Consider the following 18,587-nt stretch of genomic DNA (forward strand, 5'->3'; position numbering starts at 1 on the left):
TCTAATGACGTTGTCTAACAAATCTTGATGTTGAATTTAATGTACAGTTTTCTAATGCCCATAACATCACTGTCATAATGTTACTACTTATATTTGTAATCAGCCTCTGCATCCTCTGTGCTATGTGCTGGGACATTTATGCAGCATTGTTTGACATATGGTCAGTCCAAATAAAATAAAGATGAGATTGGAGAGTGATGGGATCAGGAGAAAGTAGTTGTGATATGGGTCAAGAAGGGAGCTCAGGATTAAGGGGTAACAATATGAGGCTGAAGTGGTTTGCTTAGTTGTAAGATATAAACTCAACTTTTAGAAACAGTAACACTGTAGGACACCCATTCAAATAAAGGCTTTCAGGTAGAACATTGAGTGCCTCACAACCGTACTAAAAAGAATGGACAAAACCAAAACAGAAAAACCTTTATTTACAAAAGCTCAGATCCATTTACAAACAGAGATGCAAGAAAGTGGAACAACCCTGCAACAAACACCTAGAAAAACACCTAGAAAAACAACAAGCAACAGACAATGCGCTGTGTCGGAAGGTGAACTATGACTTTGGTGCAGACCCATCATCAATGCTGGAGAAGGGTGCAACTGCATACATGACGGGAACTCTAATCTATTTAGGCTCTAATCTTAATTAGACTTTGGCCTACAGTGAAGGCTTCTTCATCGAGTTGTTCCAGCATCAAAAATATTGAATCACCAATGTGAACAATTGCCAGCAGCAAGAGCTCACAGTACTAGGTTACTCTCTTATACACTGGGAGTAGCATTTTGCCAGTGCAAAGGAGTAATGGCTTTGCTACTTTTTATGTTTATTTGCAGTGTTTTCAACAGCAGTCGTTTGTTGTCTTTCGGCTACGTCAAATCACCAAAATGCACAACTGGTTTCTCCACTTTTTAAGTAGTTAGCTGCATTGTCTGAGAAGTGGAATGGAAATTGTCTGTAGTTAAGGTACCAGCTTGGCCTGAAGAGGATCAGATAGAGAGTAGGTTAAGCATTAAATAAGGTCATTTAAGGTAATGGGCAAGGGTGTTGAATTTGATCCCTTAGTAATACAGTCCTGGCTGAAGGTAACGTAGGTTGTAGTTTGGCCTTCTTCGATCTTTCTTCTATATATAGAGGAGAGAACCTCTTCACTGGGGCTGTTGATTAGTGGCAGGAATGTTTAAGTTAACATTTTCTTTATAATGTATCTTTTTGGACGTTGTCTTCCAGTGCAATAAGTCATTAGTCAAAGTGAAGTTGAGTGATCGTGGCTGTTAAGAGTCGCTAATCTGAGGTAGATGGTGTTTACCTGTTGATGCTTGGGCTCTTTCATTCCCTTTTGTTTAAATTTATAGAGGTTAGTCCAAGGATTCACAAAGCTTTATTGTCCACTTTTGTTCGCAGACTATGCTTCGTGAGGTATTCACAATAGCTGCAATCTGGATTCACACTTGGTCTGACTGTGATTGTGACAGCTATTCACATCTGCTTTGCCATTGGTACTGCCTCAGTTGTATCTTCCTTTCCAGCATCTGAAATGGCAATAATTGACATTAAAAAGTGCATCTGTGTAAATACTATATTATGCCACTTCATAAATTTAACTGTGGTGAATAGTGGGAATAGGTATAGTGTCTCTGCAGTTCAGGAGCACACAAAAGCTTGTAGTAAAAGGTTTGTTTGATAGAAACTTGGTATAGTGGTACCTAACAATGAACTACTCTTAAGAAACATCTATACGAAATAGATACCAATGTTGTTAATCTTATGTCCCAGGTAGATTAATGTCTGAAATAATAATCCAAAAATACATTTCTTTGTTATTATATTATTGGCACAAAACCTGCAGTCACAGCAGAAAAAGTGTAAAGTCAGGTTTCTGGTAGGGTTTCTCAGTCCAAACTTCAACAGCAACATTAGGAGAGTAGGAAGGGACTAACGATAAACAAAGGCACATAAAGACACAAAAAAGTAGCCAGTGAGGAACAGACTTAAGAGCTCTCTTAACTCTTTTCTACAGAAGAAAAACAGGAAAATGGGACAGTGATAAATATTGAGAAAACGCTTCAAAAAGAAAGTCCTTCATTTTAGTATTTTCAAAGCTCATTATGATCAGAGTGAAATGTCCAAACCTCTGCAGTGTAAGCATGTGGTGTGTGGTAAAATTGGGAAGTTCCAGAGGTTCTCAAGAAGGTACCCAATGCTCCAAGAAAAAAAGCACAAAATATAATGTGCCATGTGGAAACATTATACGTTGTACTTGTAATGTTTGATCGCCAGTTCCCAATGGGCTATGGGGCAGAACACTCCCCTAAGAAAGAAATGAGGTCTTTGATTTTGTCTGCTATACCTCTGTTTATCAATGAAGTGGTCACTGAGAACCACGGGCAAACTGCACTAATTCAGCATTAGAGGTTTATATCTTCAAACCATCACTTTCCCTAATGTGGCAGAGCAGAACCATATAGTAAGCATTGTTTTTTTTATTTAGGTTGCCAGAATCAAGAGTCTACAATGAACATATAATGGTATCAGAGCAGTTCAGAGGTTATTATCTAAAACTGGAGTACATATGAAGTATTTTTAGGAGAATGATTTGAAGAGCTGAAGGACAATGGGAGTGGTGGAAGACAGCATGTAGCACCACTGAATCATGATAATTGTAGCAGGCGAATACAACATTTTCAGGTTAGTAACTGAGGCCTGGGTGAATTGTTCTAGGTAAATGAATCTTAGATTGTGCATTTTTTCGAGGTTGATCGGTGGAAAGCATAGGATGTTGAACTCATTGTCCTAACACAATTAGAGAAAGAATGGCCCCATTTGAAAGATGTGAATGACTTAAAAGATCCTTCCTGTTTCAAGCATAGTTAAGCCACAGGGAAGTGTTATCTATATCCACCAATTAGTCAGTAGGGGGAAAGGGAGATTAGGAGATATTCACAAGACTTGTAGACTTCCTTTTATACTAAACCCACAAGCAAACTTCTTGCAGAAAGATTAAAGTCAAGTAAAGACAATTTACCCTCCACATTAATCGCTTGACAGTTTAATTAAAATATTGACAAAGAAAATATATTTAAAAATTTGAGAGAAAAGCATTACATATGTGTCTTCAGACCGGAGACCACCATCACTCCAGCCCCTCCCCAGCTAAAATCACATTGTGGAGACCTCCATACTTTTAAACAGTTGTTTCACTGCATAAAGTAATTATTACATGCAATCTGTGAGGCAGTAATCAGTGTTTTCTAATGTCATTTTAACTATACTGTGGTAAATTAAAATGTGATATTCGCACTGTAATAAGTATTTGAATGGGTCTTTAATATTACAGTGGATTTAAACAATGTGTTGTTGGGACACATTTACATCCGCGGCCCGTGCATGTAAGAGCAGTGGGGCAGTGGAGCCCGGTGGGTGGGGGATTTCGACAGACGACGATAAGGGAAAATTAATCTATTATTGAATTTTTCCTTGTGGTTTTCTGTCGAATCCCCTCCAACCGGGCCCCATCGCTCTTACCTGCACGGGCTGCAGCTGCACATTTAATTATCACTGCCATGGTGGTGGGGGAAAGCTTGTGTGAGACACGTCCGTCAGTCTATCATGTATATGTCTATAGTTGTGTCTATGTGTATTTAAACTTTTCCAGCCAGGCATTGGAAATCTATGCTGCCAGATAGCAGGCTTTGAAAGTTCTGCATCACACCTGAATAAGTTGGCCCAGGTATAGAAAGATGAAGTCTAGACTCACTTAGCAACATTTCCAGAGAATGCCAATGCTGCTTTAGGCCCGCCCTCACCCCCTCGAGAAGGGTACTTGCCTGGGGGGTCCTCATCTTTATGTATTTCGTCTTGGTTAGACTCCAACTCCTCTTGCTTCTCCAGCTGTTCTTCGTCCGCAACTAGGAAGTCCTCCGGGGGCCACCGCAGCTCACCACTCTCCACCTCACACATATCAGTGGGCTCCACTACAATGGAGGGCAGGCGGTCCCGCACCTTAATCTGCCCCTCATATGAGTCACAAGGGTCCGGGAAGATCTAGGGGAAGCAGTGAGAATTAAACAGTTGGATACATAGCTCTCTGTTCACACCCATATATGGCACTCCTGGTGTCAGCACACCTAAACCTCAAATGCTGCTTGTGGTAAACCTGGGACTCATGCACCAGAGGCTATCAAACCTGCAACAGACACAACTCACCCTCCCTCCTTTGATGAAGCCTCAGTGCCTCTGTACACCTGGTAGGGCATGTAGCTCTCACCCCTCTGTACCTGGAAAGGTATTGTGCTTTCACTGCTCCTTCGCTCCAGTCTCTCCGGTCCTATCTCGAGGCCTTTAATCAGCTCGGTCATCACGGCGCCTGCAGTGGAAGAACACAAGGCGGCACTAAGCATCAAAAGGATGAATTGTCACCGCAACACAAAAAGGAGCTCTTCAAAAGGGAAATTCTACCAGAAAAAGCAAATTTTAAATATTTTCTTTCAGAAACATCGTAGCAAGAATATTGAAAACCACATTATTATGAAGGATAAGTATGTTATGTTAAACTATTTATAGAGCGCTCATATACCCTTGGGTGTCTGGGCACTAGCAAACAGCTTAAGCACAACTGGAAGAGTCCTAATTGGAATTTAAATATTAATAGTCATGTTTTCAGATCCTTTCTGAAGGCAAGCAAGGAGGAAGCAGCCCTGATGTGAGGTGTAAGCAGATTCCAAGTTTTGGTAGCCCCTATAACAAAGCTGCTTCCTCCCCATTTCACCTTCTTGAATCCAGTGACACCAGCTTTCTTTGCCCCCCATTGATCGCAGATTTCTGCGGGGTTCATACCATTTGAAAGCTTGTCTCAGGGATTCACGGCCAATATCATGCAAGACCTTGTAGGCTATACAGATCGCCTTGAATTGTATGTGATTCCTAACTGTCAGCCAATAAAGCCCCCTGATAGCTTGTGTGACTGATTTGAATTTGGGTATACCTAGGAGCATTCTGGCAACTGCGTTTTGCAGGGTTTGTAATTTATTGAGATATTGTTCTTGCATTAAAGTACAATCCATTGCAATAGTCAACTTTGAAAGAACTAGGGTGGTAATTACGGTCTTCTTAGCATCTAGGTGTTGAGTGAGAATGAAACCACAGAGTTAGTTTGACTAACATAATTTAGCCTGTCATCAATCACAACTCCTAGGTTCTTTGCCTTTTTTACTGGAGTTGGGAGTGGTCCCAACAAAATTGGGGATTATTACCAAAAAGAATCACCTCAGTCTCACCCTAGTTTTGCTTTAGTCAGTGGTTGCTCATCCAGACACTGATTGCCTGCATGCAATCATGGAAATTGACACCAATGATGTTAACATTGTTAACAGCTGTAGGAGAGTAGGATCTGCCTCTTATGTTGCCCCCACTTTTTTCTGATGTTTACACTGGTTTCTGGCTATAGTCTGGCTGGGACCCTGCTAATCAGGGCCCCAGCCTCTCTGTTCTCTCTAAACAACCTGGAGTGCATATTAGGTGCACTAGTGATTGGATACTGTGGTGCCTTATGAGTCCCTAGTATATGGTACCTTAGGTACCAAGGGCATAGGTACTTCACAGGCCTACCAGGGGCTGAAGCATGTATTATGCCACCCCTGGGAAGCAGACTAAATCTGACACCACAGGCCTGCTGCTGCAGCCTGGGTGAGGTGGTGCTAGCACCCCTCACTGAGATATAGGTTCACTGTATCTTTCCCTGCACACACATATAAACCTATCAGTCACCCCTAAGGCAGGCCCTATCAATCCTGAGGGCAGGGTGCTTGGTTTCCATGTGAGAGGTGCCTCTGCCTGAGCAGGGCCCCTCTGCAGCTCTCAGAGTCCATTCTCTGGGGCTGTTTGTGAATGCGGTCAAACCATATACTCTTAAGTGCATTATAACCTCGCGGTTAATGCTAACTTTGGAATGGCTGCATCAAAACATGTCGTGTTTGGTGTCAAACGCTTTGGAATCATGCCCCCACACCAGTAACTGGTGTGGGAGTATGATCCCACCCTTCTAGAGGGATAGACATGTACCTACTGTGGAGACGAGGTAGAATCCTGAAGAGCCCTGGCATCACAAAATGGATGCCACCAGTCACAGACACTGGGCTGCCCTCCTGCTGATGACCGAAACTCGCAGTGGAGGAGGCCCAACAATAGGTATCCTGTCACAGGGAGGTGTGACCACCTCCCAGACAGGGTTTAGTGTATTGGGGCTGGGTGGGTGCACTCTTAGAGTGCTTTGAAGTCCTGCACTGGGGAGCAGTAGGCTCCTCTGTGCATACACCAGTTCAAACCGGCTCAGGGGCTACCTGCCCCTGCTCTGGCGCGAAACTGGACAAAGGGAAGTGGGTGTAGCCACCCACTCCCCTGACCCTCCCATAGGTGGGGTCATAGAGATAGTCCCTCCCTTCCTTTCAGTATAAGTTAGGGAACCCTTGCCATTGCAAACTAGATACCCCTGGACGACGCTCTGAAGACGAATCCCGGACTTTCGACGTTCCATTACCTCTGGAAGACGGAAGAATCTCCCTTGGAGTCGAGGAGTGACTCCCCTGCTTGGCAGGCACCAAATCTTGCAATCAACGGTCGCAAACTCCACCACTCCCGCCGGAGCCCAAAGTCCCTGCAGCCCAGGAAGAGGATTTCCTGACTTCTCCAAGGCCATCGTGAGTCCCCAGCGACGCTGAGGCAAGTGGACCCCACGAGTGATGAGGAACCGCAATCCCTGGGTACCGTGCACTATTTTCGAGTGCAACCCCTTCACGACGTTCTACGAACCTGTGCATTGGACCACGTGTGGTTCAAGCCTCCAGCAGGAGTCCCTCCGAAGATCAGAGGCCTTCCCCATCCCGAGTGACCGTGGGCCCCTGTTCAGTGAATCCTCCCGAGGCTTCTTCGCGATACCTTGCCGGTTGGCTTGTGGGTCCCCAGAAGACTTTTCTACAGTTCCAAAGGGCTCCCCTGGTTGCTCCAGGCCTGCCCTGACGTATCCTTGCTGGGTAAGTCCCTCAGACCTTGCTGGTCTGCACCGCTGACTTTTTATCCTTTCCACAAGACTTGCTGTTACCAAGGCTTCTTGGCACCAATCTGGTCACAACACCGCAGTAAGCTGCAGACTTCGTGGGACACGCCGAATCCAGCTCCTGGTCTTCGTTGACGCCTCCTGAACCTCGTGGCTGAAGAGTCAAGACACCAGTGGATCACCTGAAATCACCCGACGACTGTGGGCATCCATCTTCCTTGCCCCAGGTTACTGCCAAGTGACTTTGAACACTGTCCCCTCTGCTTTCAGGTCTTCCTTCTTCTGAATCCAGCCTTGGATTCCACCGGACACTTCTCCTGTCTTCACAAGCAGCAAGTCTTCATTGGCTCCCATTGAAAACGACGCCGCGACCCGACACCAAAAGACACCTATGCACCCGGCTTCCCTGGGTGAGGTAACTCCAGCACTACGGTGCTCCTGTGGGTGTTGGCTCTAGAACTACTTACCTTGTAAGTGACTTGCTTGTAGACTCTCCCGCAGTATCCTTAAACTCTTCATTTCCAATCGCGACTTGCTCCATTGAAGTCAATAGGGATTCGCGGCTGTGTTCTCACACTGCATGCGTCTCCCGTGGGTCCTGTACTTACCTGCCTTGGGTGGTTTCGTGAGGCCCCAGCGCTTCTGATGGCCCTAGGCCTTGTCCCCTTGCAAGTCGTTATCTCTAAGTCTCTTTTTTGGTATATGGTCTGGTACGCCCCTAGGGCCCCAGCCATATTTGTGCTTAACTTATTGTGAAATGTTGATTTGTGCATATGTTCCTGACTTCTAATCTCATAAAGAGATTAGCAGAGAGTTGTTAGTAATAAATACATCTATATTTGATATATATTCCTGTGTGGTGTCCTTTCAGTTAGTGATTCAAGAGATTATAAGGTAAAACAAGCTGCTTTCCATTCCTCTTAAGACTTAACCTGAAGGCTGCTCTCCACAGCTACCACTAGGATAGCTTTCTTTAAAGGTTGTCTTAAACCTACTACCATAAGAGTCGAATTGTACTGGTGCAAAGTGTCCACTTTAACTAGTGAACAGCATATACCAGGTCAACTTCTCACAACAGCTGACAGCACAATTTGTGCGTCATCTGCATAATAGGTTAGAGAAAACCAAAGCATTGAATTAGTGGTGCTAGCGCCGTTACATAGAGGTTAAGCAATGTAGGGATAAGTGAGGACCCTTGTGGAACCCCGGAGCCCAAAGTCCCTGCAGCCCAGGAAGAGGATTTCCTGACTTCTCCAAGGCCATCGTGAGTCCCCAGCGACGCTGAGGCAAGTGGACCCCACGAGTGATGAGGAACCGCAATCCCTGGGTACCGTGCACTATTTTCGAGTGCAACCCCTTCACGACGTTCTACGAACCTGTGCATTGGACCACGTGTGGTTCAAGCCTCCAGCAGGAGTCCCTCCGAAGATCAGAGGCCTTCCCCATCCCGAGTGACCGTGGGCCCCTGTTCAGTGAATCCTCCCGAGGCTTCTTCACGATACCTTGCCGGTTGGCTTGTGGGTCCCCAGAAGACTTTTCTACAGTTCCAAAGGGCTCCCCTGGTTGCTCCAGGCCTGCCCTGACGTATCCTTGCTGGGTAAGTCCCTCAGACCTTGCTGGTCTGCACCGCTGACTTTTTATCCTTTCCACAAGACTTGCTGTTACCAAGGCTTCTTGGCACCAATCTGGTCACAACACCGCAGTAAGCTGCAGACTTCGTGGGACACGCTGAATCCAGCTCCTGGTCTTCGTTGACGCCTCCTGAACCTCGTGGCTGAAGAGTCAAGACACCCGTGGATCACCTGAAATCACCCGACGACTGTGGGCATCCATCTTCCTTGCCCCAGGTTACTGCCAAGTGACTTTGAACACTGTCCCCTCTGCTTTCAGGTCTTCCTTCTTCTGAATCCAGCCTTGGATTCCACCGGACACTTCTCCTGTCTTCACAAGCAGCAAGTCTTCATTGGCTCCCATTGAAAACGACGCCGCGACCCGACACCAAAAGACACCTATGCAGAGAAAATGGTTTAGAGGTGTAAGCATCTAGGGCACAGTTTGCTCTCTTCCCTCCAGGAAAGAGCCTAAAAGGGCAAAAGCCTACTATTTTATACCTATCACGTCAAAACTGTTTATCAAAACAGTATGGTTGACTTATCAAAAGCTGCAGGCAGGTCGAGGAGAATAAGGACCGCAGTTCCTCCTTTATCCAGTGTGCTCCTTATTTCTTCAGTAGCCTTGATCAGAGCAGTCTCCATGCAGTGTCCAGGTCTGAACCCAAACTGAGTTGGGTCCAAAAGATGGTTGTCCTGGATGAATTGCATCAATTGTTGATTCATCACTTTTTCTGCAATTTCTGCAGTAAGTGGTAGTCGGGAAATGGGGCAATAGTTAATAGGATCTTCTGGGTTTAAACTCAGTTTCAAAGAGGAAGGATTAAGGCTTTTTTCCAGAGTGATGGAAAATGTCTAGTCGCAAACATAGAGTTAAAGATGCTAGTTAAGGTAGTGGCAGTAGGCCTGGGGATTCGTTTTACCATAGATGGTGGACATGGGTCTGATGGAGAGCCTTATTTAGCAGAGAGAATTATCCTGTTCACCTGGTCAGGTGTAACTGAAGAGAATTCAGAGAAAGTTGTTTGTTCAAGGCTATCCGGAGTACATTTTTGATAGAAGTGGATTATAGTAAGTATCTTTCCTAGAGGATGAGTTTTTATGAGTGGCAATTTTTTTATAGATTCGGTCAACCTTACCACAGAAGCAGTAGGCAAATGAGTCGCAAAAAAGTTGACTTCTGTTTGCTCCTTTGTTGCTGGTAAGTTTAGTAATTACCTGAAATAATTCCCTTGAAATACTTTTGATATCACAAAGAGTTACATAATGGCATAGGCTGTGCTACAAACTGCTCTATTACTTAATGTTACTTGAGTCCTTCTCATGCACCTTTATGACCCAAAGACTCACCTGTTGAAGCACAAAGAAATGCAGTATCTTCAAGAAAAGTATTTCATAGTAATTAAGGGATTGATTTAGACCCTGGTGGGAGGCAACCATGTGTCAGGGTGGTGAAGGTCATCTCCTCCACCATCGAGCAGGACTGCCTCGCACCAGATTCAAAGATCACCGCCATCCCTGCCATGATCTCTGAGCATCAACAGGAGGTGCCGCCACCACGGCTTTTGTGAAGGTGCAAATAGTTTGGTGTGGGCTGTCATGTTTCTGGCAGCCGTGCACCACATTTTTTTGTTTCTCAGATACAAAATCAGACAAGCATTGGCATAGCCAATAGGTCTCGTCTTTGGGACGTTATAAGTGTTTAGCCATGCAACAGTTGTTGTTGCACCAAGGATATTGTGCTGCATAACTAAATACTTATAAGGTCCCAAAAGCGAGACCTATTGGCTATGCCAGTGCTTGTTTACTTTAGGTATGCTGCCTTTCTAGGTGGAGAATTAACCCGCTTTTGTCCTTTTGTATGTTCAGAAGTAAATGGGCGGCATACAAGTCGTCGTCTCCCTTTAGACATGTTTGGACATTGCTGGAAGGGTATGCACAGGATCTTTTTTCCAAGTACACCAGATCATTGCTGGGTAGGGATGTACAGTATTTTCCCTCTTTAGACACTTTGGGGCATCAATATGGGTGTCTTTCTGTTTAGGTATATTGGAATATTGCTGGGTGATGTGTGTGAGATATGTTGGTATTTAAATGGATGGAGAGATTGTTTTTTCCCCTTTAGTTGGGAGTGTCACAATGCTACTTTAGGTTGCTGTATCTTCACTTGCAGCAGTACTGCATTCCAGGCCAGATACTGGCTGGGCCAGAAAAAAACTTGAGCTGAGGTACCTACCTTACTGAACCACAAGCAATCAAAGCAAGAACCAAAGAAGAAAAAGAGGGAAACCTTCCCAACCACCCAAAAAATACAAAAACACACCAACGACGCGGCTCCAAGATTGTGCAAAACGAAACAGCTTCATCGAAGAGCCTTATTACAAAATTTAAGAGTTGGCTCAAAACCTCCTTCATTTACTTCGGGAAATGTTTGAGGCGCCCTTTTCTAAATCAGACACTTAAGGGAGGAGTGCTCGTCAGTATGTTGAACCAAAATGATGTTTACATTTTTTTCATAGTTTTTGGTTATCATGGACATTTTTTTTTAAAGTGAGGAACTAAGAAATGCCTCTATGTCATGAAAGGAAACAATATATCAGACCACATTGCATCATAAATTATTCTCGCAAGACTTCCCCCAAGGGCGGACAGGCATGCAATAAATGTCCCATCTAAAACAGAACAAGCATTGGCCGTGCGGCCGTGAAAGTGACACGGACGAAAGTGAAAGTGATCGCGATCAAGTGAAGCGGGAGCTGTGTGTCCGAGATGGCAGCTGCGCGTGTGCACGCTCACGTGCACGCAAGCTTTAGGCCACCAAAAGCCTGTGGCAGCAATTTAAAAACCCGTACACTAAATGACTCACAGAGCAGCGCATGCGCTGGCTCAGCGAGACCTAAAAAATAAAAGGTGTAGAGGTCATTGTTTTCTGTCTGTCACCGTGGGGTTTTATCTGGTGGTGAGGGACAGAAAGAAAGGGCACCGATCTGTCCACTCGATATAGTGCGGGTGGTCTGATGCATGTACTCTGATGGTTCCTACTTCGTCAGAAAACTGGCTCATATATGAGCGGCCAAACTAAGGGTGTGGTGGGTAAGTTCCTTCTTCATATTTGCGATGTAATGCATTGTCCACTAAAACTTTAAATCAGGTCCTTAATCTTAGAGGAAAACAGAGGCTAGGGTGTATTACATTTAGGAGGAATAGTAGACATGATTGCTGAGTAATGAGACACACACTGAAGAACAAAAAACAATCAATTAGTACATGTACAAATAGAAACAGGCCTAGATTTACCAACATTTGCACAACACAGTGCTGCGTGAAAATGGAAAGCACAGGCTTGTGTGAATGTTAAACAATTGTACTGCTAGATTTGCTATGAGTCACACACTGATAATGTCATCTTCAACGGTTGTGTATAAAATGCTTATTTAGCATGATAATAAATGTGCCATGATGCAAGAGCAAGCCAGCTGTGTCTACAGCTTACAGTGCACATTTGTGATGACAATCAACACACGCCACGTAAAACGTATAATTTCACGTTATGAGTGCAATACCATAAAATACTCCACAGTTCCAAGCTCTTATAGGCTGCTATTTGACCTGTTGAGCTTCCTTAAGGTCACAAAGGCAACTCTAGGGATATATAAATCACTCTATGAGTAGGTAGACTTGCCCCAATCAATCCCTGGCATCTTCGGAACCCCAAAATCCATAAAGACCTTATCAAAGCAATGGATGAATATTTCTCTTAGAACGTGGGGTCCGTATCCTCTTCCCAGACCTTATGGGAAGCCTACAAAACTGTTATTTGGGGGCTGGCCCTATCGTTGATTTCTGGCTCTAAAAAAGAAATGCAAAAAGAGGTTCTAGAACTCGAAACCGAAATCTATAGACTGGAGAGAGACCTAGAAGCAGAGGTGACATCTCCACCTGTTGAGCCTCAAACAGCATGACTACAAAGCACTAGTCACCGAAAGGGCTAAAACCCTCAGCAGAGAATAGCAAGGTAGGATCTATGACCTGGGTGATAAAGCAGGGAAACTCATAGCGTGGCTGGATAGGAGGGAATGGGCGAGCAGGCTGGTCCCTGAACTTGGGGTGGAGAGAGGTAACCCAGTAACGGACCCGCAGGAAATAGTTGATAGATTTGCAGACTGTATACACAACAGTTTCCCCACACACAGAGGCGGAATCGCGCGAATTGCTGTGGGACATTAAACTCCCCTGCCTCTCTCTTGAAGACAGAGAATATATGGACAGTGCCTTGACGGCGGACGAGATAGCTTTGGCAATTCGTTCCCTAAACTCCGGAAAAGCTCTGGGCCCCAATGGCCTCCCCATTGAACTATATAAATTGAGACCTGACAAACTTGCCCCATATTTGAAATCTATGTTTGAAGAGTCCATAGAGGTTGGGGTACTGCCTAGGGAACAGAGGATAGCTACCATTGTTGCCATTCCTAAGGAGGGCAAACCCAAAATGGAATGTGCCTCGTATATTTCTCTCCTTAACGCTGAGCCTAAAATACTAGCTAAGCTCTTATCCAATCATTTGATTAAAGTGATCAGTGGCTTGATACACCCAGATCAGTCTGGTTTTATGCCACATAGGAACACGGCCCTGAATCTGCGCAGAGTGCATGGAGTTCTGGATAGAGCTCACACTCTCCGTGAACCAGCTGTAATCGTATCCCTGGACGCGACCATGGCATTTAATACCACTGAATGGCCTTACCTCTGGGCCGTTCTGGCAAAGATGGGATTCGGCCCAAGATACATTCAATGGGTACGTCTTCTATACGCCGAACCCCTGGCCCAAGTGGTGGTAAACAACAAGTTGTCAGCTCCATTTTCGCTTAGTCGGGGAACCCGTCAGGGTTGTCCGTTGTCTCCCCTTCTCTTTTCCCTAGCCCTGGAGCCATTGGCGGCATGGATCCGTTGGGACCCAATGATACGAGGGTTGCGATGGTCCCCCGGCTGGGAGGACCGCATCTCCCTCTATGCAGATGACATTTTACTCTATTTGGCCTCCCCTAATAAATCTCTTGTAGTGGTTCTAGACATACTTGTGGTGTTTGGTAAATTCTCAGGATTCACTGTCAACTGGGGTAAATCCCTGTTATTTGTTCTACGGGGCGAGTCACCCATCCCTCCGAGAAACTGCCCTATACAATTTAATACCACGGCGTTTAGATATTTGGGAATTTTCCTTTCGCTTGACCCCGCAGCTGGATATGCCCTATATCTCCTCCCACCTCTTCACAAGCTTAAAAAAGATATTGCCAGGTGGAAGTCACTTTCCCTCTCCCTGTTGGGCAGGGTCGCTCTATTCAAAATGATGTCCCTTCCCAGGTTCCTCTATGCCCTGCACAATACCCTGGATCTAGTCCCACTGTGCTACTTTAAAGAGATTGAGGGCTTACAAAGAGACCTACTCTGGGACAGTAAACCTCGGATTGCCCTGAATAAATTAACATTAAATTGGTATGACGGAGGCATTAGCCTCCCGGATATTAAAAAGTACTACTGGGCATCCCATCTAGCAGCTAACAACCATGGTACATATGGTCGCCAGGACGATCCTTGCTACGCCATGGATAGATGGCTCTTACCAGGGGGCAACTACAACAGAGCGCTGTATTCCTGGCCTAAACGATTTGCACTGACTGGCCCTCCTAAACACTCTGTTCAAATCTGGCATGACGCCAGCACTTCTCTTGGATGGAGATTGAAACTGACCTTGGCTACCCCCCTTTGGGACTCTGAACAACTCGGCGATTTTTGGACCACGAAAGGTTTTGACAGGTGGGATCTTATTGGAATTTCATACATTAGGGATGTCTGGAGGGGGGTGGGATTAACTCCTTCGAGATGCTTCAGACTGAATACAAGCTCTCAGACACAGAACGCTTTCGCTATGCGCAGGTCCGGAACTCCCTCCATTCCACTCTACCTAAAGGGACCGCTCCCCCGGAAACTTCCCCCCTAGAGGACAGAATTTTAGATGGCCACCTCCCAGACAAAACTATCTCTCTAATCTATAAAAAGTTAATTTACCACATGATAGATCCTCTTCAGCTTTTACGGGATAAGTGGATGGAAGATGGGGTTGAACTAGATGATGAGGATTGGCAGGTGGCAGTATCCTCTTCCAGAGTTGAGGCTATCCCAGTGCGCCTACGATTGGTGCAGCTGAAGATCCTTCACAGGATATACATTACTGGACCAAGATTAATGCACATGGGGTGGTCTGACACCGGAGAATGCAAACGGCGCTGTGGCCTCCTAAGCACGTTCATACACATTATTTGGGAATGTGACTACATTACCTCCTATTGGCTTAAGGTGCATGCTACAATTAACGAAGTACTGCATGTCTCCCTCCACCCAGAGGTGAGGCGATGCCTCTTGAATGTTTGGGAACCCACAGATCTCAATACTCACCAGACGCATTGGGCCACATTGGGGTTTATGCTGGCAAAAAGGAATAATGCCCAACTATGGGGAGCAAATCTCGCACCCACTCTGGAGGCCTGGGAAAGAAACCTTGACTGGTGCATGTTTAGAGAAAAAACTGTGTATTTGGCAAGAGGATGCTCTAAGAAGTGGTCTCGTATATGGGGCCCATGGAATACCTATCGAGGTGATATCTGTGTGCCGCCTCAGTGCAATGATCAAGATGACATACCCTCCCCGTGATTTTCCTATTTGTGTAATGATTGTCTAAATTCACCGTTTGTACCTATTGTATTGTATACGTTGTCTGCTCCTCTGTATTGTCTATTTACACCGATGATTGTTTAATAAAAAGAATCATTAAAAAAAAAATCACTCTATGGCCTAAGCCACTTTATCACCCTATCGGATGCACTATGACCTTAGATTTCTCTGTGATGGTATAGGTCACTTTATGACTTCAATGGCTGCTCTACCACGTCCCAGACTGGTCTGAATCCTCAGAAGATTTTCTTGGACCTTACAGGTCACTCAATGACAATGCTGGTTAGTCTATGACCTCACAGGCCTGTGTCCTCACAGACCACTCAATAGCTTTGCAGGCTGGTATATGTTCTCAAAGGGCACTCTGTGACAGTACAGGTTAGTCAAAGACCTCACAAGCGGCTCTGTGGCCTCACCGGCTGCTTTGAGCCTGATGATCCGATAATTCCACACAACTCTGCAGACGGGCCTGCGCCATAAGGAGATTATATCAAACCTATAAAGGAGAACAATCATTGCTCTTACCGACTGGTCCAGTGTCGTCAGTTCTAGCAGCACCGTGCTCTGGATTCTCAGCACCCCAGTTGCAAGTTCCTTCAGCAATCAGGCTATAAGATCACAAGCAGAAGGAAACCTACTGTCTCGACAGATCACTTTCCCACCCCATCTAGGCTATGTGTGGTTGTGATGCAATAACCCACATCCTTTTGTGTACAATTGCAAATCTTGCCGCTTTTCACAACTGCAGGCCTCACGTGCCACCCAGTGATGATGCTAGCACATCAAATTGTTCGCCAAGCGCAAAACAATGCAATGAGACTAAGGAATCTGATGGCGCTCTGCAAACAACAGAAGTGCCACCATCAAAGCATGCCCAAGGTCAGACGGAGCTCAACAAAATGCCCTGAGATTTAAGGCAAGCTAAAGCATACAACTGGGTGTATGTTAAAATATATGAAGACAATTCCATAATAAAAATAAGTTGGTAGCCGGTATTTATAGGTTAACAACGTCTTTACATTTCACAGTGCAGTGAGAAAAAACGACATCAGCTTTGGCAATATGCCTTCATGCCCTTCATGTTTCGACTTCCAGATCGCTATTCAAACCTATCACCCTGAGATTTATCCCATATAGTTAAGTAAATGCACTAAAGCGCACCACCTAGAGGTGGTTCCTCTCCCTTTGTGTGCTACATGAGAGACATATTGTGCTACTTGCTGCACAATGCAGTAACAACACTATTCGGTAGGAGCATTATGTTAACAAGCACTGGCAATGGCAGTGGTTCTGGCTGAAAACTGAAAGTGCCTCCTGTGTCACTGATGCGTTTAGGCACTCAGTAGTTCACCATACATGTTCTCTGTCACTCATCTTTGCACTCATACATCTAATCTCCCATCCACTCACTCATTCTTGCATTGACCCTCCGACCCAATTGCAATATAACACACAAATTCGGCAACATATGGAATGGTAAACATTCCTCATGGCGGCAATCCTCACATCTGTGCTGCTGCCAGAGAAAGACAAGCACCAAAAATGATCTAGTTATCTGAGACACTTTTACAGCATCATAATGTCATGTATGTCCCTCTGAAAGTCAAATCTAAGGCAGCTGGATAAATAAATAAAATGATCACAGTTGGGTAAATGTCAATAATTGTTTGTGTAGAAGCACACTACTTCTGCCCAATCAAAACATGTACTCCTAGCTCCCAACATGTGGGTGGAGGCAAGGCCCCTGTCTAGTGATACTGGCGTAATTCTTTAGCGACAGTTGTGCTGTCAAACCAGACCACAAAACTGGACTAGATAAATAAAGTCTCAATTTTCCCCGCTGATCAGAGACATTTATAAGAGTGAAATGTAACAAAACAAACTGGCCACAGAACACGTTGACTATGCACTAGAATATGCCACTCTTGGGATTTAGGTAGGATTACAGGTACTTACGCAACATTTTTTAGCTCGTCTGTTGCTGTAGGCTGTGTGTGAAGCCCGAGGAAGAGCCAGGCCAGGATACCTCCACTGGACATGGGCAGGACGGGGACTGGGGACTGGGGGTAGGAGAGGTGGGGGGCAAACAACCAGTGCTGCGGAAGTCCAGTGGTGGCCCGGTCTCTGGGGGCTTGGTGATTCAGTGCTGTGGACTTCGAATGCTTGGGTTGGTTGTTACCTCTTCAGACCTCTGGGAGCATTGTGGTTCAGTGCTGTTGTCTTGGGAAGGGGGGGGGGGGTCTGTTGTCACCCCCGCTCAGTGCTGTGGTCTCATGGGAGCTGGAGTCTGCTGCTCATTCTTTCAGGCCTTGGGAGGCTTGATGGCCGTCAGTTGTGCTTCAGATGTCTGAAGGCCTGAGGTTCTAGCAGCCAGCACTTCCGGTCGTCGAGTGTTCCATGTAAAATTTTGTAGGGACGACGGTCAGACTTTCAGGTCCCAGGCTCGGGTCTCTTCGTATGTTCGGGCCTCACTGCCTCAGAAGGACTCGCGTGCTAGGAGGTTGCCGTTTCAGGACTCGCGTGCCAGGAGGCCGCTTTTTCAGGTCTCGTGGGCGTTAGACCGGAGCAAACAGTTAGGGGTCTTGTCTCGCGGATACCTACGCGGCTATGCAAGGCCGCGGTGCGCGCCGGATTGAGCAGGGGGAAAAGGTAAGCCGCTCTCCTGGGATTAACGTCGAATGGACGCACAGGAGGCCCGTCGGCTTCTGCAGGATAATCCTCGGCACCTACTAATCCCTCCTCCACCTTCGTCATCGCAAACGGAGACCCCCTCATTCCTAACGTGCAGCCCCTTGACTTTCGTATAGATCTTCACGCAGCTTTGCCAAAGCGCCTCAGTCCTGACGTGCATCACCACTGACTATTTCAGTTCCAAATCCTACACACGCACCTGCAAGGAGTGCACCTCAGTCCTACCCGACAGCACCCGCGAGATTGGACTCCAGTAAACAGCACATATCTGCCCACGTGCCTATTACATACCAGCGGCACCAACAGTCCTCTCCAGTACTGGGAGGCACACACCGCTCTGTTGGTACCAGTGCACTTCATTCTTTATTTACCCCTTCGCTGCTAGGCCTAACACCCCTGTGCTAAACCTTTTCAGAGCTGCCAAGATTAAAAATTGCTATGTGTGACACAGTGGCGTAACGAAACTTGAGGGGGCCCCCCTGCAAAGTACATGGAGGGGGCCCCCCATTCT

At 45.8% G+C, this 18,587-nt stretch overlaps 1 protein-coding gene across 1 annotated transcript; it reads right to left on the reverse strand.

The window, feature by feature from the left end:
• Window positions 1-405: 405 nt before the first annotated feature.
• On the reverse strand, window positions 406-18,007 carry LOC146798791 (protein LBH-like). The gene is made up of 4 exons (XM_085628002.1): window positions 17,342-18,007; window positions 4,273-4,361; window positions 3,823-4,039; window positions 406-1,527 (listed from the first exon to the last, which is right to left on the reverse strand). Exons 1-4 carry the CDS (start codon window positions 17,346-17,348, stop codon window positions 1,475-1,477), a joined length of 366 nt encoding a protein of 121 aa, XP_085484128.1. The 5' UTR covers window positions 17,349-18,007; the 3' UTR covers window positions 406-1,474.
• Between the last annotated feature and the right edge of the window lie 580 nt (window positions 18,008-18,587).

The sequence above is a fragment of the Triturus cristatus genome, chromosome 9 (assembly GCF_964204655.1).
Source record: "Triturus cristatus chromosome 9, aTriCri1.1, whole genome shotgun sequence".
NCBI lineage: Eukaryota > Metazoa > Chordata > Amphibia > Caudata > Salamandridae > Triturus > Triturus cristatus.